At 42.4% G+C, this 26,360-nt stretch overlaps 1 protein-coding gene across 1 annotated transcript in view; it reads right to left on the reverse strand.

Annotated features, from left to right (window-relative positions):
• Positions 1-26,360, reverse strand: part of LOC116462420 (amyloid beta A4 precursor protein-binding family B member 1-interacting protein) — a 135,277-nt gene that overhangs the window by 49,648 nt on the left and 59,269 nt on the right. Inside the window, exons 5-8 of the mRNA XM_032144904.2 lie at positions 22,919-23,211; positions 20,768-20,845; positions 12,300-12,459; positions 10,539-10,660 (exon numbers count right to left, since the gene is read on the reverse strand). Coding sequence (XP_032000795.1) covers positions 10,539-10,660; positions 12,300-12,459; positions 20,768-20,845; positions 22,919-23,211 — 653 coding nt within the window. The remainder of the gene's footprint in view (positions 1-10,538; positions 10,661-12,299; positions 12,460-20,767; positions 20,846-22,918; positions 23,212-26,360) is intronic.

Genomic DNA, 26,360 nt, shown 5'->3' on the forward strand with positions numbered 1-26,360 from the left:
ACTATGTTGTCCAGGCTAGCCTTGAATTCCAGTTTTCAAGTGATCCTCCCGCTCTGCCTCCCAAAGTGTTGGGATTACAGGTGTGAGCCACCATGCCTGGCCTCTAAGTTTGCCTTTCATGCATCAATACACTGACTAATCACACATGCCCACACTGGCTGGTGAGAGGATGCAGGGCACCAAAGTCATGGGTAGACCTTCCTTTAACACATTAGCCCATGCTGGGGACCATAAAGGTGATTACTATATAACTTTCCTTCTAACCACAGCTGGTCCTGAATGGTCAGAGACTACCCTTGGTGGGCTGAGGGAGGCTGGAAGGGAATGGAAGAATGATGCCACAAGGTATTAATACTTTTCTCCCACAATAGCTGCCAGGCTGTGGCTGAGACCCTTCTAAACCTGAGCAAAGAAGTTGTGTTTCTGTCTCTGCTCCTCACTCATGCAGCCACCAGTAGAGTATAATCACCATCAAATTTCAGTTAAGAAACAGAATAATCTGTGGAATAAAAGTTGCTTAAAATATCAACAGTGATTATTGTTAAAGAGTGAGATTATGGGTGATTTAGATTTCCTTCCTTATATTTTTCTGAATTTTCCAACTTTTCCTTTTATGATAAATTGATATTATTATTATTGTTATTTTGAGACAGAGTCTCACTCTGTTGCCCAGGCTGGAGTGCAATGATGAGATCTCGGCTCACTGCAACTTCTGCCTCCCGGGTTCAGGCGATTCTCCTGCCTCAGCCTCCCGAGTAGTTGGGACCACAGGCACATGCCACCATGCATGACTAATTTTTGTATTTTTAGTAGAGACGGGGTTTCACCATGTTGGCCAGGATGGTCTTGATCTCCTGACTTCATGATCTGCCTGCCTCAGCCTCCCAAAATGCTGGGATTACAGGCGTGAGCCCCCACGCCCGGCCATATATCATTTTAAGTTAGGAAAAGAAAGTTATTAGAAGAAATAAAAAGTAGCATAGTAAGGAACTTATTTGAAGAACTTACTTGAGGCACAAACTTACATGAACTGACTTTACCTCATGTAAGGTTGTGCCTTACATGAACTGACTTTACCAATTCCTTTTCTGAAAAAGAGATTCTTAAGGCTTCTAGCAGCAAGAATGGCTTATGTTAATACTGGAATGATTTTCCATGCTCCTACTCAGTCCTCAATTCTCAGACCTCTATTTTGGTTTCAGGTGACAGGGTTTAGGACATGCGATCCCAAACTATGGCACCTCTATGCTGTTGAGAAAACAGCAGAAGCAGGAAGGTCCTTCTCACCTTTTCCTGTCCTTCTCCTCAGAAGCAGGTCTTAAAAGAATCCTGTGACCTTTCTGTAAAGTAAGTCATAGGATCCTCGTGAGACAGGTGCCCACCCTATACCCAGAGGAAAGGAATGTCCCTATCTCTGAAGACACAGGGACCCAGAGAAGAATTGGAACAGGCCTTGCCAAGTTCCCCCCAGTTTATTTCCATTAGATCATACACTTTTGTCCTGCAATCACACTTCTGCACTACTGTCCACAAAAATACCCACTTCTTCCTGTTTCTTCAGATCTTCATTTCTGAAAGCTCCTATGTTACTTACATTAAATAAATTTGTGTACTTTTTTTTGTTGTTGTTAATCTGTCTTTTGCAATAGTGACCTCGGCCATAAACCTAGCAATGGGTTAGAAAACAGCTTTCTCCCCTGCACAGGCAATATCACTGATTTTTGCACAGTAGGCTTTTAAACTAAAGCCGCCTTTATGAGGATAATACTGTTCTACTGCCCCGGCCCACTTTCCCAAAACAGACCACATCCTCTTCGCAAGAGAGCCTCTGTAGGGGAGAAGAAGTCTTACCTTTTCCTCACCCATTGCAGAGGTCATGGCTGACACCCATAGAGCAAGAGAGAGAGAGTAACAAGAGAAAAGCAACACAAATTCATCTAATCAAAGTTTTACATGACATAGGAGCCTTCAGAAATCAAGATCCAAAGAAGCAAACTGTGTATTTTTATGCTAAGTTGAAGACTGAACTCTGACCTTCTTTTTTTTTTTTTTTTTGAGACAGGTGTCACTCTGTCACCCAGGCTGGAGTGCAGTGGCATGATCACGGCCCACTGCAGCCTCGACCTTCCAGGCTCAAGTGATCCTCCCACCTTAGCACCTTGAGTGGCTGGGACTACAGGGATGCGTCACCATGCCCAGCTAATTTTTAATTTTTTTATAGAGATGAGGTCTCACATGTTGCCCAGTCTGGTCTCAAACTCCTGGGCTCAAGTGATCCTCCTACCTCTCAAAGTGCTAGGATTACAGGTGTGAGCCACTGTGCCTGACTTTTTTTTATTAAAAAAAAAAAAAGAAAGAAAGAAAGAAAAGAAAGAAAGAAAGAAAGAAAGAAAGAAAGAAAGAAAGAAAGAAAGAAAGAAAGGCATAGATTATATGCAATCTTGCCCAAATTCCTTTCTAAGGGGCCAGGGGAGTCATACCCTATAAACCACAAAATCTCGTGACACAGGTTTTTAATTAACCCTGTAGAGTGTAGCTTACTTTCCAACCTGATTCTGGTATAGTATCACATGATAGACAGCAGACCTCCTTATCTTCACTTAGGCATTCCTTTCTATTGACTTCAAGTCTTTAGACAAAGCTCAGTTCTTTCAACCAATTGCTAACTCAAGAATCCCTAAAATCCACCTATGACCTGTAAGCCTCTGCTTTGAGATGCCCTGCCTCTTTGGGAACCAATGCGTACCTTCCACATATTGATTTATGATTTTATCTGCAATTCCTGTCTCCCTGAAATGTATAAAACCAGACTGCAAGCCAACTGCCACGGGCATACTTTTTTAGGACCTCCTGAGACTGTGTAATCTGGGTTCGGTCACTCATATTCGCTCAGAATAACCCTCTTTAAATATTTTGGCATAATTTTTTTATCATCAATTTGATGAAAGAAGTGGGTAATTGTGGAGAAACATGATCTAATGGCAATAAACTGGGGGAGCTCAGCGAGGCCTGTTTATTTTGATTTGTTTCTGTGTCTTTGTGTGATATTCTTTCCCCCTGGGTATGGTGCAAGATGCTTGCCACAGGAGGACCTTCCAGGGCTGAAGGGAGAAGGTCAGAGAGTGATCTTTCTAGGTTTCGTGGCTTGCTTTGGCGAGAAGAAGTTGAGTTTCTATAACCTGCTTCAGGAGATAAATGGGGGAAGGAGAAAGGAGGGTGGGAAAAGGTCACAGAGATCGTCTGGCTTCTTAGAAGGTCCTTCTAATCTCCTTCGGTTTAAAGTACTCAGCATGCCACAGTTCCATATTTTGGGGGCACTGTGTTCTGAGCGCTGGCATCCACCTAGGGCCTACTGACTGTTGAAGATGAGAAATGATGACATAAATTATTATTTCATAATGGGCACAATGGCTTTGTGAAGCAGAGGACAGTTAACCATGGGGAAGGCTGAGCCACTCACAGTGAGCCACCATTCAAGGCCAGGGTCTTTCTTTTTTAATAAATTTATTTATATTTTAATTTTTTTATAGAGATGGGATCTCCTGTTTTTCCAGGCTGGTCTTGAACTCCTAGCCTCAAGTGATCCTCCCACTTTGGCCTCCCAAAATGCTGAGATTACAGATGTGAGCCACCGTGGCTGGCCTTGGCCAAGGGTCTTTCAACTGTGGCCCCCCTGTCCCTCCATGTCCTATAATTACATGAAGCCCCTCCAAGAGCATGCTGTGTAAATTGTCACATCCGCAGTCTTGAAGTGTACCATTTTCTAAAGTGGACCTGCCTGAGAATGAACGGCCCCTTTCACAATTGCCTTTTCACATGTTAGAAAGGAAAATTGCACCTGCGCCCACACAGAACCTTACTGCCCCAGAGTAAGGCTCAAAGGCTCTAAACAAAAGGACAGCTTGAAACACCAGTGCAGAGAAAGAAGAAGACTCATCACAAATCCTTTTGGAAGTCATGCAGATTCTAATTCTTTGCTTTCAGCATAATAGAAGGTACCTAATTGTCTGGTTAGCTGATGGATGAAAAGAACTATCATTGATCCTCCTGTGGCTTTTGGCTAGTACCTTGGAAGGAGTTCAAAGAATTGAATGGCATTCTTCTGTTCCCATCTACTTATTTATATGAACAAGGTTTCTCAATATAGAAAGTACTTAACATCTGTAAAAATGAAAAACTGGAATGTAATTGATATGGAACTTCATCTTTTGATCCTGGAATTAACCAGGGGGAAAATGGCTCCATTTATTTCTAACATTAAGAGATGTCCCCTCCCCATTTTTTCTACCTTTTTTTTTTTTTTTGGAGATGGAGTTTCACTCTTGTCACCCAGGCTTCTGTGCAATGGCGCGATGTTGGCTCACTGCAACCTCCACCTCCCGGGTTCAAGCAATTTTCCTGCCTCAGTCTCCCGAGTAGTTGGGTTTACAGGTGTGTGCCACCATGCCCAGCTAATTTTTTTGTATTAGTAGTAGAGACTGGGTTTCACCATTTGGCCAGGCTGGTCTTGAACTCCTGACCTCACGTGATCCACCTGCCTCGGCCGCCCAAAGTGCTGGGATTACAGGCGTGAGCCACTGTGCCTGGCCTCCCATTTTTGCTTTTTATGTTTAATTAATATCAACATTTATAACAAAAAAAGGTTTTCTGTTGTTCTGGTCAACTGTGATTTTTTAACCCTTAAGTGTCCTATGGTGACAGAAAAAAAAGCTCAGCCATCAATTTATAAACATAATTAGTTGAAGAGGAGTATGGGACAGAGAATAATAAAAGACTTTTAAGCATATCAATGTATTACAATAGGATAAATCTTTGTGGATAAAATGAAATGGAAACAGTTCAACGGGAAAAAAAAAGGAACAATATAAAATGTCCCAAATGTTGAAAAAAGCTTACTGTACATCACCAAAAGTGAAGATTAATGTCAGTTATGGACTTTGGGTGATAATAATGTGTCAATGTAGATTCATCAACTGTGACAAATGTGCCATGCTGGTGGGGGGTGTTGATAGTGGGGGAAGCTGTGTGTGTAGGAAGGCAGGGGATATACAGGCACTCTTTCTATTTCTGTCCAATTTGACTGTAAATTTAACTGTTCTAAAAATAAAGTCTATAAAAAAATAAAAGCTTATTCATGTGCTTCTTAAAAAGATGATGGTGGGAATCAAATTGCCATGGAACTGTATTTAGATTCCATTGAATAGTTTTTTTAAACTGCCAACACTTAAAATATGTGGGACATGGCACTTTTTGTATCTATTTAAACAGTGGCTCATGCCTGTAATCTCAGAACTTTGGGAGGCCAAGGTGGGCAGATTACGTGAGGTCAGGAGTTCAAGACCAGCCTGGCCAACATGGTGAAACCCCATCTCTACTAAAAATACAAAAATTAGCTGGGCATGGTGGTTCATGCCTGTAATCCCAGCTACTCGGGAGGCTGAGGCAGGAGAATCGCTTGAACCTGGGAGGCAGAGGTTGCAGTGAGTCATGATCACGCCACTGCACTCTAGCCTGGGCGACAGAGCAAGACTCCATCTCAAAAACTAATAATAATAATAATAAATAAACTTGTGATGAAAAAATTTAGATGTCAACAAACAAATGTGTGAGGTGGCACACGGTTTTTCAAACTTCTTCTAGGGTTATGCAAGCACAAAGTTTGAGATCCATTTATAGAGGCAGCCATCGTCTGAGGTTGGCTACAGGGGCTATGTGGGAACAGATGAGTAAGCTGAGGAAGGGAGTCCACCAAAGGGAAGAAGAATGACACAGCTGTGCACAGGGACAGAGAGTGACAGAGAGAGATGGAGACCCAAGGGAGGGCTGGGGCCAAGATGCTTGCCATCATGATCCCGGCAACACTCCAACCCCTGCACCAGTCCCCGGGAGGCCTGACTGTACTTCTGTCTTTCATTCCAATGAGATGCCTCTGGGTCCTTTCAGTAATCTGAAAAAAATTCTAATTAGAGCAATAGCTGTTCTTATACCCAAAGATCACCACTGACAGTTGATGGCAGGAGCTAACAGTGTCTGTGCACTCAGATTTCAGCAGTGGCTCTGGAGAACCAGTGATGGTCTTGCACCCTCACCAAATCTCAGTAATTAGACTCATACTTGGCTCCTACCTCTTGGGAGTGAAGCTAAAACACTGACTGTTCCAAAAAGCTGCTAAGTTACTTTCAAATGGAACAGTGCATAACAGCAACCATCAGGAGAATTCATTAGGAGTTACTCTGTTTTCTCTCATTCAAAAATGGGGTGATCTGCTATTGCCTCCTCAAATGTAGACAAGTTATCCTTTTGGAATTCCTTCCTAATTAAGCATCTTTCTGTTCACAAATTTGCAGAGTTTGGTTTCTCTATATTCATTTATTACAGATAATCTATTACATAGAACTTTACTGTAGATGACTGCTGAATTTCAGTTGAGATCAAACCACTTTACTTTTATGCATAACTTCACAATGTGGCAAGTGGTTTTCATGCTGGATTTGATTTTGTGAGGTAGGAAGTACAGCAGCATCAACCATTTTACAAACTGAGAAGTGAATTTAAGTGCTGTCAAAGAGCACACCAAGATCACACAGCAGGTGACATTTGAAACCCAGGTGCGTGAAGCCACTTTTCCAGTCACCAGTGGAAATGGATGCCTAGTAATTATGCCTGCACAAGCATATCACTAATGTCTCCAAATTCTTACTTATTATTGCTTCTGAAAATGGAGTTCAAAGCCTCCCTCTGCATCGACTTTCTTGCCTCTCCCAGGCACTATCCCCCAAGACAAATAATTTGTAAAAGACCTCTGTTAAGTATTGAAGACTTCAGTATTGGGACTTTGAGAATGAAATTTTAATGAGTTTTGTACAGTTTGATAATTTTCCAGAAAAACTGGTACTCTGGGCCAGGTAAGCTCTTTCTTAATTAAGCTGCAAATAAGTATTAATCTGTCTGAGTCTGTTTTCTGTTGCTATAGCAGAATACCAGACAGTGGGTAATTTATAAGGAAAATAAGTTTATTTGGTTCATGGTTCTGGAGGTTGGAATGTCCAAGGACATGGTGGAAGCTTCTGGGGAGGGCTTTCATACTGTGTCATAACATGGTGGAAAAGCAGAAAGCAAGTAAGCAGGCATGAAAAAGGTGGCAAGAGCAAGCTGAGCTCACTTTTATAACAACCATGTTGCCCAGGCTGGTCTTGACATCTCTTGCTCAAGCAATTCCCTTGCCTTGTCCTCTCAAAGTCCTTTTGGAATTCCTTCCTAATTAAGCATCTGGAATTGCAGGCATGAGCCACTGTGCCCAGCCTTGAACAAACTATCAAAGGGTACTAGCATAGGGCTTTGACAAGAAGACTTTGGGTATTTCAAAATTACAAAGCCTCCCTTTTAGGAGCCATGACATCGATGAGAATGGTCACAGCCTACTTCTCTCACTCTAAGGTCAGCAGGCAGAAGCCACTATGTATGCAGAGCACTGGCCAGAAGATAGATTCAAACAAACATTGAGAAAATGGAAATACATTTACTTAAAATTGGCCACTTCGAAAATGCCTCCACTTCAATTTTGTTCTTTAAATTTGATTGTAGATTAGGAGAATGTATAAAAGTTGGCTTTTAAGAACATATTCTTATGCAAAATAATTCATGAGGAGAATTTCTGCTTCCTGCTATGGTAGAGTAATAATGGTTTGGATTCATAGCCTGGCCCAAATTTCATCTCGAATTGTAATCCCCAGTGTTGGAAGTGGGGCCTGGTGGGAGGTGATTGGATCATGGGGCAATCTCTAACAGTTTAGCACCATGTCCTTAGTGCTGTCTCATGACAGAGTTCTCAGGAGATCTGGTTGTTTAAAAGCATGTTGCATGCCCCCTCTCTCTCTTCCTCCTGCCCCAGCCATGTAAGGTGCTCACTCTCCTTCCCCTTCACCCTCTGCCTGATTGAAAGTTTCCTGAGGCCTCGCCAGAAGCAGATGCCACCATGCTTCCTGTACAGCTTGCAGAACCATGAGCCCATTAAACCTCTTTTCTTTTTTTCTTTTTGAGACGGAGTTTTGTTCTTGTTGCCCAGGCTGGAGTGCGGTGGCACGATCTTGGCTCACCGCAACCTCTGTCTCCTGGGTTCAAGTGATTATCCTGCCTCAGCCTCCCTAGTAGCTGGGATTACGGAAAGTCACAAAGACTTTCCGGTTTACACTCCCCTGGAAACTTTACTGCCCCTAGCCAGATTCCCTTTTTTCTGTCATTTTTTTTTTTTCAAATTTATTGTTCTTTGTTTAAAAAGTATAGAAGCATCTTGCCTCAGCCACTTCTTTAGACTTGACTCTTGTGAAGATCCCCATGTAGATGTAAAACTGAAAAAAATGTGTATGCTTTTCTCTTGTTAATCTCCCTGGTGTCAACTTGGTTTCTAGATCCAGCCTAAAGGGGTATGGAGGTAATCTCTGATCCAGCCTAAAGGAATATGGAGGTAATCTCTGATCCAGCCTAAAGGGGTATGGAGGTAATCTCCGGCTCTCCCACCATGACTAATCTTAGTTACACAATAGCTATTCCTTCTCTTAGTTATACAATAGTATAGCCATGTTGCATGACTCCTGGGCATTATTTTTATAGATTCAAGGGGAAAGGTGCCTCATGGAGGAGTTACGCAAAGCGGTGGCCCTGAATGTAACTCCTTGGTTTTAGCTATGCATATGGTTGTTCAGATAGACACTACATTTCTCAGCTTTTCTTGTAGCTCAGTGTCATTATGGAACTAATTTCTGGCCAATGGGATGGAAGCATAAATCTGAATGTGCATTTCCCCGGCTCTTCACTCACTTCATATGGGCTGGAAAATGGTGATGTGGAAAAGCTAACATGGAACCAAAGATGGAAACCACATATTGAAAATGGCAGAGCCATTCTACTAGGTCTGTCTACCTGTGGCTGGACCAGTGTGTGAGAGAGAAACAAGCTTGTAGCTTGTTTGAACCACTGATTTAAGACTCTCTTTGCTACAGCAACTTAGATGGTACCCTCACTAATGCAGTTGTTAAAGCATGCCATTGGGCCGGGTGCAGTGGCTCACGCCTGTAATCCCAGCACTTTGGGAGGCCAAGGCGGGTGGATCATGAGGTCAAGAAATCGAGACCATCCTGGCCAACATGGTGAAACCCTATCTCTACTAAAATACAAAAAAAAAAAAAAGAAAGAAATTAGCCGGGGGTGCTGTCATGCGCCTGTAGTCTCAGCTACTCAGGAGGCTGAGGCAGGGAAATCGCTTGAACCTGGGAGGTGGAGGTTTGAGTGAGCCGAGATTGCACCACTGCACTCCAGCCTGGCAACAGAGCAAGACTTTGTCTAACAAAAAAAAATAAAAAAGAAAAAAAGGATGGCATTGAAGGTAGTTATGGGTGGAAAACTTTGTCCTTTTAATACTATTTAATTGTTTTGTTGTCAGTCAGCCACCATACAACCTAGGGAAGACCCCAGAAAATAGCACTTATAGGAGAAATTTTCCCACAAGGAAGCTGCCCTAATTCTCCCTCTAGTGATATGACACTTTTTTTTTTAACCTGTAAAAGGGAAAGGTGTCTGGAAAATGGAGAGGAACTTCTTCATCTTTAACATTCTTTGATTTTCAAAAAGAAAGTAATGACCCTCACACAATTATAGCTGCTTGAGGCCACAGTTGGAAAAAAGCCTGGACATCCTTGTACACATGACTTGAAGGAAGCATTTTCAAATACGAAGAACAAATACGAACAAATATAAAAAAAGAACAAATATAAATTTATGATTTTTACTTGCACAAATTGTTTGCAATAAAATCACAATAAATTGCACATTTTCCAGGTGGTCCTTTTAGTTTTCCTGGCAAATATAAACACCAAATACAAACAACAAAGAAAAGAGAATCTTTCAAGCAAGAAGCAGAAAGAACCAACAGTGAGTGCATGAAGATATATTGGATTAATACAGCCACACAGAAACAGGGACAGAAGAGGATCAGACAACCACACAGAGATAGGTTTTGGATTTGGAATGAAAAAAAGCAAAATGGATTCTTTTCTTTCTGAATCCTTCAAAGGGCTGTTAGCTTACATATAGCTTAAGAGTGGAGTTTGTGTTTATTTGAAAATAATATATTTGTGATATTTTGTGAGGCCATGAATGGTGTGGTTAGTATACAGGTGACATTTAAAAAATCCTTGGCTGGGCGCAGTGGCTCACGCCTGTAATCATAGCACTTTGGGAGGCTGAGGCGGGCATATCATGAGGTCAGGAGATCGATACCATCCTGGCCAACATGGTGAAACCCTGTCTCTATTAAAAAATACAAAAATGCTAGCTGGGCCTGGTGGTGCACGCCTGTAGTCCCAGCTACTGGGGAGGCTGAGGCAGGAGAATTGTTTGAACCCGGGAAGTGGAGGTTGTAGTGAGCCAAGATCATGCCACTGCACTCCAGCCTGGGTGACAAAGTGAGACTCCATCTCAAAAAAAAAAAAAAAAAAATCCTTCATATTTTATAGGGTTTAGCAATATGCAGGTCATCTTACCTGGGGGTTTTTAAATACAGCATATTTCTCCTCTTTCTCCAAAAATAGTATTTTATTTTCTGTGTCTCTTGTCCAGTCTGATAAGACTTCAACAACATTTTCATGGTCTTCAAAAAACCTCTCTGATGAAATAAGAAAAGGTATTCTTTCAGACCCAAGACATCAGGGTTTCCAAGTGAGAAACAAGCTATTATTGAGTTAATGCTGCATGAGTTTCATCAGGTGCCTAGAATTCTTATTAATAATTCTCACATGATGTCACACTGTAACATTTCTATTATGTTTCTCTTTCATTGTCTTCAAGTTATCTTCCATTAAAAACAAGATGAAAAAAACCCATAACACAGTGACAATGGTCAGCTGTCACACTTATTTCTTTTTTTCTTTCATTTTGTTTAAGAGATGGGGTCTCACTGCATTGTCCAGGCTGCAGTGCAGTGGCTATTCACAGGCTCAAGGCTCAAGCAACCCTCCTGCCTCACCCTCCCAAGTAGCTCAGCCTACAAGCATATGCCAGTGTACCCAGTGACATACTTTTTTCATATCAACATTTTTTACTTTAAATAGTCCCAGATGGTGGCAAACATTCTTCGTGAGGTGGACAATCAGTCAATGACTGGTGAAACACTTTGAATGAAATTTTGAGAGCCAGTGTGTACTCTAAAACATCACTCCTTAACACTCTAAAAGCAACGTGTGAATGCTTGAATTAAAACATAAAGAAAGGCTTTCATTTCTTCCCTTGACTCATAGAATTGAAGAGAACTTCAAGGGACTGCTTTAGTGTAAACCATCTTATCCAGAAAAAAAATTGCTCCCAAAGCTTCCAGCACAGGCAATTCTCTGTTCCACCCAGCTCTCCTGAGGGACAATTATCCCGTTACTAAAAATGAGAAATATGATGATGTGTGCCTATAGTCCCAGCTACTCGGGATGCGGAGGCAGCAGGAGTGCTTGATGAGCCCAGGAGCTCGAGGCTGCAGTGACCCATGATTGCACCATTGCACTGTAGCCTCGGTGATAGAGCAAGACCCTGTCTCAACACCACCATGACCACCAAGAGTAAGAAGTAACAGTATATCTTCAGTTAACCTTTTTTTCCACTTTTGAAAAACTCCATCAATTTCTACCAACTGTTCTTTGCACTGAGGCCGAGCCTCTTCCACTAGACAAAGCATCAGAGACTAAGCAAGTGGGGAGGGAGGAAGGGGAAATGAGCACTGGTGGGAGGCTGTGGCAGGGTTATGGTCGGTTAAGGAGGCAACCGCTAAAGGGGCATTAGCCGACAGATACCCAGGCCCTCCTGCCACCTGCTCAGCTTATTAAGCATGCAGCATCTTAGTAAGTATCATCCAGCGACTTTCTTTCCCTTATGGAACCACTAGAGAAGCAGCAGTAATAATGCTTATATACCCCAAGGTCTGGCCAGAACCTGCTAGAATCCAAGTTCTTCAATACAATGAAAACAAGAGTCAAGCACTAAATCTCATATAAGGGAAGTGAAAGCCTTGAACCAAAGTCTTCTCAAGGATGAACCAGGCCAGGCGCAGTGGCTCGCCCCTGTAATCTCAGCACTTTGGGAGGCCCAGGTGGGAGGATCACTTGAGCACAGGATTTTGAGATCAGCCTGGGCAGCATAGTGAGACCCCGTGTCTATGTTTTATATAAAATTAAAGAGAAAAAAAGAATAAACCCAAGACCGTTATACAGCAAACACACAGGGTTTTTGAAGTACAGTCCATTGCTGGGGATGGGACTTACCAATTTGTAGTTCCGGGTAGATTTCATAAAGACACCAGTCTACATTGCAGTCACAATGAGTTTTCTCGAAAAGGTTGTCCAGAACATCTCGGGCCAGCTGCCGCTCATCCACCATCAGTGACTTTGTGCTGTTATCGTTCATGTGCACCTTGACGACGAGCTGAGGATAGAACCATGGGGCAGCCAGTAAATTTCAGCAACTGGAGAAGGCTACTAAGATGAGGGTTTCAAAGTTGCTATTGTTTCTGCAAATTTCTGTAAGAATGTGTTTGGTGAACTTGCTCCATCTAAACTCACTTGCATGCCAAGCACTTGTTTTAGGTGCTAGGATTACAGAGGTGGAGAAACCAATTCACAAAAAGAGAAAACAGATAATAAACAAAGTCCTTGTCTAGCCTTCAGAGACAGGGCAGTCTGGTGGGAGAGACAGAAAACAAACAGAACCAAAAAAGTGTTAGCTTCTTTCTTTCCCAATAATCTTTCCCTTGTTCTCATTCCATCCTGGAGCCCAGAAACTTTTCTAGATTAAAAGCTATGCCTGTATCTTTATTGTTATTATTATTATTTTGAGATGGATTCTTGCTCTGTCAGCCAGGCTGGAGTGCAGTGGTGTGATCTCAGCTCACTGCAACCTTTGCTTCCTGGGTTTGAGTGATTCTCTTGTCTCAGCCTTCCTAGAGGTTGGGATTACAGGTGCCTGCTACCATGCCCAGCTAGTTTTTTTCTTTTTTTTTCAGTGGAGATGGAGTTTCATCATGTTAGCCAGGCTGGTCTTGAACTCCTGACTTCAAGTGATCCACCCACCTCGTCCTCCCAAAGTGCGGGGATTACAGGTGTGAGCCACCACACCCGGCCACCTGTTTCTTTATAATAAACTCTTCTCTTTTGCTTAGCTGGAGTTGAGTCCCATTTCATGCAACCCAAGAGTCTGAAGACACCAAATAAGACCAAGCTGGTTAATCTACAGTTCTCTAAAGGTCCACAGAGCGTATGTCAACATGGTATCACTGAGGGGGCCCCACTGAGAGACAGATAGTTACAGCAGGGCACATTTGAGATCAGAGTTGGATTAAGTGAAATGAATGTAGACTGAGAAATAAGCTGTTTTGCAGGCACATGACGAATCTAATTTTCATTTTTGTGTGTGTGTGTGTGTGACAGGATCTTGCTCTGTTGCCTAGGCTGGAGTGCAGTGGTGTCATCTTGGATTACTGTAGCCTCGACCTCCTAGGCTCAACTGATCCTCCCACCTCAGCCTCCTGAGTGGTTGGGACCGCAGTTGTGCACCACCACACCCAGCTAATTTTTGTTCATTTTTTTGTAGAGGCAAAGTCTCACTATGTTGCCCATGTTGGTTTCAAACTCCTGGCCTCAAGCAATTCTCCTGCCTCACCCTCCTAAAGTTCGAGGATTACAGGCATAAGCCACTGTATCCAGCCCCTAATTTACTTCTTATTCCATTTTCAAAATATTCTATTGAATTAAATTCACAATAAAATTGGTAGTAATCTCATTCCAAATCTGTAGGTTTGGAGGAAGCTGCATTTACTTATCTTCAGTAAAAACACAGAGTATCCTTGACTTTTTCTAGGCAACTTGTTAAAGTTATTAAAACATCTGATTCAGCTGGCATGGTGGCTCACGCCTGTTATCCCAGCACTTTGGGAGGCCAAGGCGGACAGATCATGAGGTCAGGAGTTCAAGACCAGCCTGACCAACATGATGAAACCCCGTCTCTACTAAAAATACAGAAGTTAGCCAGGCGTGGTGGCATGTGCCTGTAATCCCAGCTGCTCAGGAGGCTGAGGCAGGAGAACCACTTGAAACTGGGAGGCAGAGGTTGCAGTGAGCCGAGATTGCAGCACTGCACTCCAGTGTGGGGGGTGGAGTGAGACTCTGCCTCAAAAAAAAAAAAAAAAAGAAAAGAAAACAACAACAACAAAAAAGATCTTATTCGTTAGAGAGACCGTAATTTTCATGTAATGTAACAGAATTAATTATTGAAGTTATGCAGCTAGGCTTTGGATTTTCTTTGATACCTGTGTATTTGTAGCATATGAGCTTAACGGTTGGTCCTGGTTATTCACCAATAAGACTCATCGTTATTAAAAAAGTGATTAGATGGACTGAAAAAGGAGAGAGAAACCATAAATTTGGTAACATTTCTTTCTCTGCACAAGTTTGGATTAGGTTCTGAGCAGCCAGGTTCTGTCCCATTCCTGCCTCCCATCCAAGTACTAACCAGACCTGACCCTGTTTAGCTTCTGAGATCAGATGAGACACAGCACGACCAGGGTTGTATGGCTGTAGCTTCATTCCTTCCTAACACTCTATAGTTAACAGGTTGAAGAGTGTAGTTCCTGTAGATGGTTCTGCAGAGTTACTGATAGCAACGGAAGGGTGTGTGTGGTGGTAAACATTTGGGTGAGTTGCAGGCAGCAACCACAAGTTGAAGCACTCATGTAATACCTTCTATTTCTAACATTCACATACACCCCCAAGATCAAAATGTAGACATGGGGCAGTCAAAATGCTTTCTTCCTCCAGGGACCATTTAAATCAGAGCCTTATCCCAGGGTTTCCTAAAGAACACTTTTTTTTTTTTTCCCTTGAAAATCTCTAGCCCAGACATCTGCAGTTGGATAGTTGCTTTTTCCCTGTATTTGTCTTTTGATTATAAAATGGTAGCCCCAACTAACACGGTGTCAAAGATCCATTCATCTGACCTGAGAAATGAGTCACAGAGGGTTGCACGGAAATAGAGAAATTCTTCAAATAGCAGTCTTTACTAGGATTTATTTTCTGTGGAAGGTGTGCTTGCTGCTCTCTGCTGAGAATTACTGCTGTGAAGTAGCTACATGTGCTAAGACACACTACCAACGTTAAGACTTAGAAAATTTAATGTCCCTGATGGAAAGATTAATGAGGTTTGACTACATCTCAATCCTGCTTAGGAATTCTTAAGAAAATAAAACATATGTTGCTGTTTTTTATGTTCTATAAAAACATATATATAGAGAAAAAATGCTAAATCACATAATTTGGCAACAATTAAAGGTGTCTTTTTGCAGAAATTGGAAACTAGAGTTAATCCACATGTATTTATGAATGTCCACAATTATAGAATTTAGAAAACACACACACACACACACACACACACAACCAAGAGAAGCCTTGTGATGTTTAGCAAGAAGAAATTATATTTACTATTCTTCACAGCTTCCCTCATGTTTGCAAGCTAAAGAGTAGCTCTATACCAACACATAACATTAAATCACAGTTATGTGATTTAGTAAGCTAAATTAGAGTTATGCGATTTAGCAAGCTAAATACTTTCATATTTACACTATGGGGCAAAGTGATTCAAGGGTGAAAAAACTTAAATAATCCATTAAAGATTTTATAGCTTTTATAATTTCTTCTTTTGCAAGATGCTAAATACAAAAATATCTTAGACCTAAATCATTTACAGTTTTGTTTTTTTTTTTTTTGGTTCTATAATAAAATTTACAAATGGAATTGTTCTCCGGTGTCACAGGGCATTTTTAAAAAAACAATAAAAGTAAGGCATGAGTCTGATTCTGTTTCTAGTTCCAAAATCTTTGTAGCACAAGCTGTATACATCATTTGTAATTCAAAATGATGTCAACAGCCCACAGAATACTTGAGGGCAAAGTATGACAGATAGATTTGATTTCCATCCTTTAAAAACATGTTGTAGATTATGCATGAGTACATTGCAGTTATTCTTTTAATGCATGAGCGTGTCTGTTATTTTCTTAATATTCTGCACCACAGAACAAATATATTTGGAGTGTCTGAAATCAGAGCAAATACGTAACTTGTCTTCGTAATTTTCTTTCCTTCCTCACTGATCAGAGGGGCTTCTGTTTTCCATCTTCTTTGTTGAATCAAGGCAGCTTGTGCTTTGTGTGTACCATTATAATTCATCGAAACTAAATCATGGCAATACTTTCTCACTTTCTGATATATGGCAGGAAATACCTGCCCTCTCCTCCTGTTCTCTTAGTCTCCAGCTGAAGTGAATGAATGGAATCTGCTGGTTGTTCTTTTAATCTAAGAAACAACTTACTTTTCATTTCCCCTTCTGAAAATATATAAATAATATATTTTATACATAATCCAGGGGTTTGAAATAGTCTAATTAGGAAGTTTACTTTTACCATTGTCTTTTGTCTTTTTATCGTGAGAAGTAAAATCAATGACTCAGCACAGCTCATCCTCAGCTGCCACCCATGTGTGATCAATTCTACACGTTTATCCATGTGTGAGATTTTGTGCTGCAATCCTGCTCTCATACCTTGCCCCTACAATCCACTTTCTACAAAGTAGCCAGTATGACCCACATTTATTTATTTTAGAGACAAGATCTTGCTCTGCCACCCAGGCTGGAGTGCAGTGGTATGATCCTAGCTCACTGCAACGTTGAACTCCTGGGCTCAATGGATCCTCCCGCCTCAGCCTCCTGTAGCTGGGACTACATGTGTGAACTGCCATGCCCAGCTAATTAAAAACAATTTTTATTTTTGTGGAGATGGGGTCTTGCTATGTTGCCCAGGCTGGGCAACTCCTGACCTCAAGCAATCCTCCTGCCTCAGCCTCCCAAAGTGCTGAGATTAGAGGTGTGAGCCTCTGTGCCTGGCCCTTTATGACCTTTAAAAACCATATATTCATCTTACACTCCCCTATTTAAAACACTCAAATGGTTTCCCATTGCACTTATAATACAACCCAAACTTCTCCTTGGGCCTATGAGACCGTGTGTCTCCTGGCTGCCTCTCTGTCCTCAGTTCCTTCCTTTTTTCCCCACCTCCTTGAGCTCATTCTTGCTGCAGCATATTTCACTCTCTGTTCCCTCTGCCCAGAATGCCCCCTAGCACCACACCCACGTGCATCCAACTGCTTCTGGACAGCAGCCTTCCCTCCAGGGCTGCCTGCTCAAAGAGGCCTCCTCAGCACCAAATCCATCTGGTAGGGTTGCCTGGGTACTCTCTATCACTTCTTCCTGGTTTATTTTCTTCAGAGCTAGAGTCTAACTAGACTCTAACTCTCCACAAGCAGGGACCGCACTTGACTTTTTCACCTCTGTGTGATCCTGGCACCTATTCTAAGAGATGGGGATGCATTGGTGGGGAAAAGAGACAAAGATCCCTGGGGGAGATCCTGTGGGGTGGTGGGGAGGGGATACGGGCAATACATAGGACAAATAAGTAAACTAGGCCAGGCCAAGCAATCCTCCCACCTCAGCCTCCCAAAGTGCTGGAATTACACGCCTGTTTCATCTTTCCCTTAATTTACCAAATTAACTATTTTAACTATTGTTACATGCCTGTAATCCCAGCACTTTGACAGGCTGAAGTGGGAGGGTTGCTTGAAGCCAGGAGTTTCAGACCAACCTGGGCAACATAGCCACATCCTTTCTCTACAAATAATTTAAAAAAATAGTGGGCCATGGTGGTGCATACCTGTAGTACCAGCTACACAGGAGGCTGAGGCAGGAGAATGGTGTGAACCCGGGAGGCGGAGCTTGCAGTGAGCCGAGATTGCGCCACTGCACTCCAGCCTGGGCGACAGAGCAAGAAAAAAAAAAAAAAAAAAAAGACTTAAAGGAGGCGCACAGCGAACCTACACAGAATCCAGGGAAGAGGCAGAGGACTTGCAAAGTGGCAAGGTCCCAAGGCAAGGGCAGGCCTGGAGTGCTTAAGGGGCAGCCAGGAGACCAGGCAGCTAGAATGGGGTGAATGAAGGAGTGAACGCTGGGAGATGAGGCCAGGGAGGTGACTGGTTGCCATGTCATGTAGGGACTGGAGGCCACTGGGAGGATTCATTCTGGCTTCATGTGTGGGATGGTCAGACATCGGAGACTTTTGAGCAGAGGAGGACAGAAAGAGAGACTGCAGCCCAAGAGAAGAGGCTGGCCCTTGGCAGAAACATAATGATTTATCCATTGTTAAGGAAAGAATATGGGATATATGGGTAGAGATGCACGCAGGTAGATAGGTAGATGTCTTGGTGGGAGCTTGCACAACTTTTATTTTGACTGCATCTATTTTCCATGCAAAATGGGCAACAAAATCATTAGCTGAGGCCAGGTGTGGTGGTTCATGCTTGTAATCCCAGCACTTTGGGAGGCCCAGGTGGGAGGATCACTTGATGCCAGGAGTTTGAGACCAACCTGGGCAACATAGTGAGACCCTCGTCTCTTAAAAAAAATGGTTTTGTAGGTGAGAGAGTGATTGCACCAGGGTAGCTCACTGAGCGCCCAGGACTGAGAAGGAGGAAAGTTGGATTTAACCAAGGTTTGAGAAAAGGGCAAGGCAGATGAGGATGTGGAGTTGCAATGATTGACTGTGGAATTAATCAGTTGCAGAAAATGGGGGAGAAGAATGGTAAGAAAATTTGGGCACGTTTGGAATGAGTGGAACCAGATTAATCTGGGAAGACTCCCCTAGATGAACCTTGAAAGTCTGGCTCCAGGGGTGGCCAAGAACTACTTCCTGAATATCCATCCATCGGCAGGTATTGAACACCTTCATTCAGAGAACTGTGATAGGTGCCATGGGAATAGAAAGCGTAAAGCCCTATGTGAAAAGGACAATTCACACAACTCTCAGCAGAAAATTCTGAATGAGTCTCAGAGATGTTATTTGCTTCAGTAGTTGAAATCAGATGAAGAGCCAGGCATCGTGGCTCACACCTGTAATCCCAGCACTTTGTGAGGCTGAGATGGGTGGCTTGCTTGAGCCTAGGAGTCTGAGACCAGCCTAGGCAACATAGGAAGGCCTCAACTCTACAAAAAATAAAAATAAATTAGCTGGGCATGGTGGTACATGCCTGTGGTTCCAGCTACTGAGGAGGCTGAGGGAAGAGGATTGCTTGACCCCAGGAGTTTAAGGCTGCAGTGAGCCATGATCAGCCTGGGTGATAGAGCAAGACCCTGTCTCAAAACAAAACATGACGAAGACTGTTTCATTTTTCCCTTACTTTACCAAATTAACTATTTTTTTTAAAATTTTTTGTTTTTTTGAGATTGAGTCTCCCTCTGGAGTCTAGGCTGGAGTGCAGTGGTGCAATCTTGGCTCACGGCAACCTCCGCCTTCTGGGCTCAAATGATTATCCTACCTGAGCTTCCCGAGTAGCTGGGATTACAGGTGCACACCACTGCGTCCAGCTAATTTTTGTACTTTTAGTAGAGACGGGGTTTCACCGTGTTGGCTAGGCTGGTCTCGAACACCTGACCTTGGGTGATCTGCGCGCCTTGGCCTCCCAAAGTGTTGGGATTACAGGCGTGAGCCACCGCGCCCAGCCTAACTATTATTAACACTTTATTATCGTTAGATATATTCTTCTAGTGAGGTTAAATACAGCTGTATCTGTTGTTATAATACAATACATGTGTTCTTCAAAAACCTATACTCTGTGAAAAATTGCATGATCAAGTTACAGGCTTATTAGGAAAGTAGGGTTAAGCACAGATTACTCAAAAACTATTTTGAAACCAGACCACCAGTAAAAACAGCATTTGGTGCCCTGGGAGATAACTTGGACATCTAGGTCAGCAGCAGGGCTGACGGCTGCCCCAGTGCATAGGAAAAGTGCACAAGAGCAATTGAGGAAAAGCGGAGGCCAGGCTGACAGAAGCTGAGCTCTGACCCAGTTAGGCAGTCCCCAAAGGTGGCACCACCTGCTATCAATGAAGAACTTTGCAAAGTCCTGGAGAGGGCAGCTCAAAGGAAGGGAGCCCTGGATGTGCAAACTTGTTTTAAAATTTCTTAAGATAGAGCTGAAAGGGCCCCTGCCTGTACAGCAGCTAAGCCAAAGGCCCTTTCCTTTCTTTTTGAAGGTAATTCTACTCCCACCATTCCAGCTCCCAGGAAAATTCATGTATAAGCCAGCAAAAAAAATCATGTACAAGCCAAGGAAACCTCTACATTTATATTAACACAAGTCCCTTATTTATCAATCACAAGTGAGCTAACTGATATTATAGAAAGAACAATTGTATACTCTTATCTTTGTCCTTAAAAGTTTTTGAAAATTACAACTATTTGGAAAGTATCACTCAACATTTTATTTTTTCTTTTCTTGAGATGGAATCTCACTCTGTCTCCCAGGCTGGAGTGCAGTGGCTCAATCTCAGCTCACTGCAACTTCCGCCTCCTGGGTTCAAGCAATTCTCCTTCCTCAGCCTCCCGAGTAGCTGGGACTACAGGCGCCCGCCACCACTCCCAGCTAATTTTTTGTATTTTTAATAGAGACGGGGTTTTGCCATGTTAGCCAGGATGGTCTCGATCTCCTGACCTCATGATCCACCCACCTTGGCCTCCCAAAGTGCTGGGATTACAGGTGTGAGCCACAGTGCCCAGCTTCATTTTGTTTTTTATCATTAAGCATAATCACAGGTCCTTAATTTAACTACCCCCATGCAAAAGGGATTCAAGATTCACCTTCTTAACCTTGGCCTCCTTCAGTTTTTCCAGCGCCAGCTTAATTTTATCAGCCTTGGCTTGGGCTTCTTCCTCTTCCTGGAAAAGGGCAAGATATTCTTCAATACAGTCCATTAAGTAATACCAGTGAGTAATCACTTCTGTCATTGCTAGTGTCTCAGCTACTTTATATTAACAAAAGATACCAAATTTCACATGCTTGATTTTCAGAATTTATTAATTACTTTTTAAAGGCATACAAAGTGTAATAATTACATCTGGATAAATGGGGTATCCATCACCTGAAACATTCAATTTTCAGAATTTAAATGACTACAACAAAATTCTTCAACTCAAAGATATAGAAGGCAGTCACTCCTTATAGCTTGGGAATGGTAACTTAAAAGATGAAATGATGACTTTAACAGTGGTTCGTATATTTAGACCACAAAAATCTGCTTGGCTCACAAACTGGGATCCGACCCAAGGAATCTATAGATTGACACATCTCCGGGATTTGAACACTCCCTGAAATTATATGCATACTTTTGGATCAGGGTGTCTTTTTGGGGATTTCTAATTTTTTATTAGATTCTTAAAGGGGTTCTTAATGCCCCCAAAGGTTAAGAGAGATTGAATTTTTTTTTTTTTTTTTTTGAGATGGAGTCTCGCTCTGTTGCCCAGGCTGGAGTGCAGTGGCGTGATCTCGGCTCACTGCAAGCTCAGCCTCCTGGGTTCACACCATTCTCCGGCCTCAGCCTCCCAAGTAGCTGGGACTACAGGTGCCCACCACCACACCCGGCTAATTTTTTTGTATTTTTAGTAGAAATGGGGTTTCGCCGTGTTAGCCTGGATGGTCTCCATCACCTGACCTCATGATCTGTCCGCCTCGGACTCCCAAAGTACTGGGATTACAGGCGTGAGCCACCACGCCCAGCCAGAGAGACTGAAATTTAAATTTACAATTCACCAAAAAACAAAAGCACTGACAAGCTCATATGAACAGGCTGAAAAGTGAGTGAAGTATTTTATGAGCCCAAAGCTCTTTGATTTTTGCAAGTTAAGTCTCTCTTCTATTTATAATGATGAGGAAATGAGCTGTTCTGGTTACATTCTAATTACTTGAATATAGGCATGTATCTTTTTATAGCAGTGGTTCTCAAATTGTTTTTTGAGCCACAAGCCCCTTTAAGAAAGCCCATAAAGCTTCACAAGTCCATTCAACTTTGTACTTTGTTTACTTTTGGGGGTGCATGGCCCCCTTGAAATCTTCATGGACCCTACATTAAGAGTCTCTGTTCTATATTGATCTCCATTTTCACATAAATTTTCTAAAATAAGTACACAATAGAGCACTGTGTGTGATAGAGTATAATTTAATATTTGATTTATATTCAATATTTTGTTGTATGACCTTTCAGGGTCCCTAGGGTCTTATTTGTGAGTACCAAACATCGTGACACAGTGTGACAACCGTGGAAGCCACAGGAAATTGAACTGGACTCTCCTCTAAAATATTGGGCTTACTCTAAAAAGAAAATCCTTAAAAGTGCTCTTTCTACTTTTATGAGAGACATGCTATGAGTTAATATCCCAAATAATGATCATTTAAACTTTCCAGTTGTCTGTTTTTCAATATTCAGAAATTTATCAGTATCAAGCACCCATCACCTGCCTGCTATATAACACCCTCCCCAACTATGACATTACAAGAGATACTTGGATGTACCTGTCCTACTGAACAGGGCTGCCAAGTTCAACAAAATTCAATTTCATTCTGCTCAGAAAATACATAATGAATGCTTTCTATTCTCTATGTACTGAGCTAAGAACAGGGACATGGAAATATATAATCAGTTCCACATTTCAATATGATGTTAATAAAACATTTCCCCAAAAGATTGAGTTTTATCAAAGAGTGTTTGCATACAAATATTTTTTAAGCAAATTATAGTAAATCCTGAACATGGCCCTAATACATTCTTGATACACACCCATGTGGCTTGCTTACGGAGGGTTCTAGCTTTGCAATGAGCGTGCTCTGTATCTTTGTTTTTTAGTACCTCAGATCTTTGGATGTACAAACTTAGGAATGTAATGATCACTTCAAAGAACATCAGTGATAGGTAGCACAGGTTGATGGCCCTGCCATCTCTGGTCCCACACACTTACCTGAGAGAGAGGTTCAGGAGGTGGTGGTGGCAGTGGAAGGTCTAACACAGGATCGGCTGGTGGAGGTGGTAAGTCATCCTTATATTGGCTGATACCAGTGGCAGCAACATTTGTTCCATAACCAAGAGAGGCTGCACCGCTGAAATTTGATGCCTGTAGAGATGCTGAATGATGTTGATTCTGCGAGGACTCTTTCTGTGCCTGGATTGTCCTCTGCTCAGCCTCACTTATGTCTGCTACCAGATCTGCCATGAGAGCATCTAAATCTTGGTCTTCCAGTGCATTTAAGGACTCTAGTAGGGAAAATTACATTAATGGTATGAAAAACTGTTTGCATCTGGAAAAACTGAAAGAAGATAATTTTTAAGCATAATATTTGAGTAGAAAGGAATCATTATTTTGATTGGTTATGATATAATGAGAAGATTGAGAATATTTTAATTCAATAGCACAAGCATAGGAATTCCTAAAAGAACTGTTGCTGCATTTGTCACATGGTTAATCCAAGTGAGTTTCTAACACCAAGAAAAAAAATTGGGGGAAATGTGTTTTCTACACTGGGGCATCTGACATACCAGCTATAAAGTCAAATCCAAGCATACGAATAGATGCCTAAGTAGGAAATCCTATAGTGTAACATCTTAGAGTTTTAGAAAAGTAGCAGAGAGGGGAGCATTGGAAATGGATAGAAGGGGAGTTTTCCCTAAGCATTTGGAGGGCAAAGAGAGTACTGCTGCTATTTAGAAGAAACTGGATTTCAACCAACGGGGGTTTAATGTGCCTGTGACCTTGGCGTGAAGACGGAGCTTCTATAGGCTCACCATCTAACTGTAGAAAACTTCATATTCAGAGATAGAGCAATTTTTTCTTTTCTTTTTTCTTTCTTTTTTTTGAGACAGAGTCTCACTCTACTGCCCAGGCTGGAGTGCCGTAGTGTGATCTTGGCTCACTGCAATCTCTGCCTCCCAGGCTCAAGCAATCCTCCCAACTCAGCCTCCCAAGCAGCTGGGACTACAGGTGCATGCCACCAGGTCCAGCTAATTTTTGTATTTTGTGTAGAGACAGGGTTTTGTCATGTTGCCCAGACTGGTTTCAAACTCCTGGATGCAAGCAATCTTTCTATCTCAGCCTGCCAAAGTGCTGGGATTACAGGCATGAGCCACTGTGCCCAGCCAAGAGCAATTTATGATAAATAGCAGAAATTAAAGCACCATAGGTGGCAGGGAGTTAAAAAATTATAGGATTAAATGGTAGAAACTTAATGAAGACAGTAAGCTGGGAGTTAACTTTTAAAAGAAAGGAAAGAGATAAATTTTCAGAGTGAGAGGGAGGGAGGAGAGATGGCCTTAGGATTTCTTCCAGTTGTGAGATTACTATGGTAGAGCAGATGTGTGATCCTGAACGTTGATTAGATCATGTGGTGTAGTTGGGGTGGTGTTGGTGAGTAGTCTTGGTGGAGTACTTTGATGATCAGGCATACATTATATGGTGAATATAATGAACAAAGGATGGACAGGAAGGAAGTGATGCATGAGGAGAATTCTAGCTGCTATAGATATGATGAACCAGACTGAGGAAATGGGAGCAGCTGGAATAAAGCTTACTCAGTAACAAATAAGCTTTGTTTGTTAGACATCTTCATCATAAATGTCGCACAGCATATTACAGTAATGCTAATAGTGCTAGTTTACCGTACTTGGACTAAAGTTTGGGTTTCCTAAATGTGTAAAAAGGGTTTATTTTACTGTAAGCCATTTTTATATATAATTTCTTTTCTTTTTTTTTGGGACAGAGTCTCGCTTTGTCACCCAGGCTGGAGTGCAGCAGCACGATCTCGGCTCATTGCAACCTCTGTTGCCCAGGCTGGAGTGCAGTGGTAGGATCATAGCTCACTGTAGCCTTGACCTCACGAGTTCAAGCAATCCTCCCACCTCAGCCTCCCGAGTAGCTGGGACTACAGGCACATACAAGCATGCCTGGCTAATTTTTTAATTTTTGTAGAGACAGTGGTCTCATTATGTTGCCCAGACTTGTCTCAAGCTCCTGGGATTAAGTGATCCTCCTGCCTTGGCCTCCCAAAGTGCTGGGATTATAGGCAAGAGCCACCACGCTTGGCCTGCTTTTGTAAAAAGCTTCATGAATGTTACCATCTTAATGGAAATGACCGGCAGGAATAATAAATTTATGCGGCAAATAAAAAGAGTGTAGGAAAAAGAGAAAATCAAAAGAGGTATATTATAATTTATCAAGAAACAGTCACTGGCACCTAATGGTTTACTACAAAACTACTGGAAATGATAGAAACAAAGAAATCCTGGTCGGACGCCACGGCTCACACCTGTAATTCCAGCACTTTGGGAGGCTGAAACAGTTGGATCACCTGAGGTCTGGAGTTCGAGACCAGCCTAGCCAACATGGTGAAACCCTGTCTCTACTAAAAATATAAAAATTAGCTGGTCATGGTGGCACATGCCTGTAGTCCCAGCTACTCGGGAGGCTGAGGCAGGAGAATCGCTTGAACCCAGGGGGCAGAGGTTGCAGTGAGCAGAGATCCCGCCACCGCACTCCAGCCTGGGTGACAGAGAGAGACTCTGCCTGAAAAAAAAAAAAAGAAAAACATCCAGAGAAGGACAGAAATAAACTTGTAATTCTGGATTTCTGTAATTGAACTTCTCTCCTATTTTGCTTCTCACATTTTTGGTAGGCACTGCAAGTCTTCGGGAAATCTTTTTCCAGAGTTGCAGGGAGTTCTCACTAATTTGAAAGTGATTACTTCAAGATTTATTTTTTATTTTTATTTTTATTTTTTTTGAGATGGCGTCTCGCTCTGCCACCCAGGCTGGAGTGCAGTGGCGCGATCTCAGCTCACTGCAAGCTCCGCCTCCCAGGTTCACGCCATTCTCCTGCCTCAGCCTCCCAAGTAGCTGGGACTACAAGTACCCACCACCACGCCTGGCTAATTTCTTGTATTTTTAGTAGAAATGGGGTTTCACCGTGCTAGCCAGGATGGTCTCAGTCTCCTGACCTTGTGATCCGCCCGCCTTGGCCTCCCAAAGTGTTGGAATTACAGGTGTGAGCCACCACACCCGGCCTCAAGACTTATTATAGTATGAATAGCATGTGGCCTAAAGATGTCTCCACTTAAATAAACAGAGAGTTTTTGTTTTGTTTTGTTTTTTATTTTCTTGAGATAGAATCTCACTCTGTTGCCCAGGGTGGAGTACAGTGGCAGAAACACAGCTCACTGCAGCCTTGATCCTCCTGCCTCAGCCTCCCAAGTAGCTGAGACCACAGGCACATGCCACTATGCTTGGCTAATTTTTTTTTATTTTTTGTAGAGATGGGGTCTTGCCATGTTGTCCAGGCTGGTTTCAAACTCCTGAGCTCAAGCAATCCTCTTGCCTTGGCCTCCTAAAGTGCTGGGGTCACAGGTGTGAGCCAC

This window comes from Hylobates moloch, unplaced genomic scaffold, assembly GCF_009828535.3.
Source record: "Hylobates moloch isolate HMO894 unplaced genomic scaffold, HMol_V3 SCAFFOLD_3, whole genome shotgun sequence".
Classification (NCBI taxonomy): Eukaryota; Metazoa; Chordata; class Mammalia; order Primates; family Hylobatidae; genus Hylobates; species Hylobates moloch.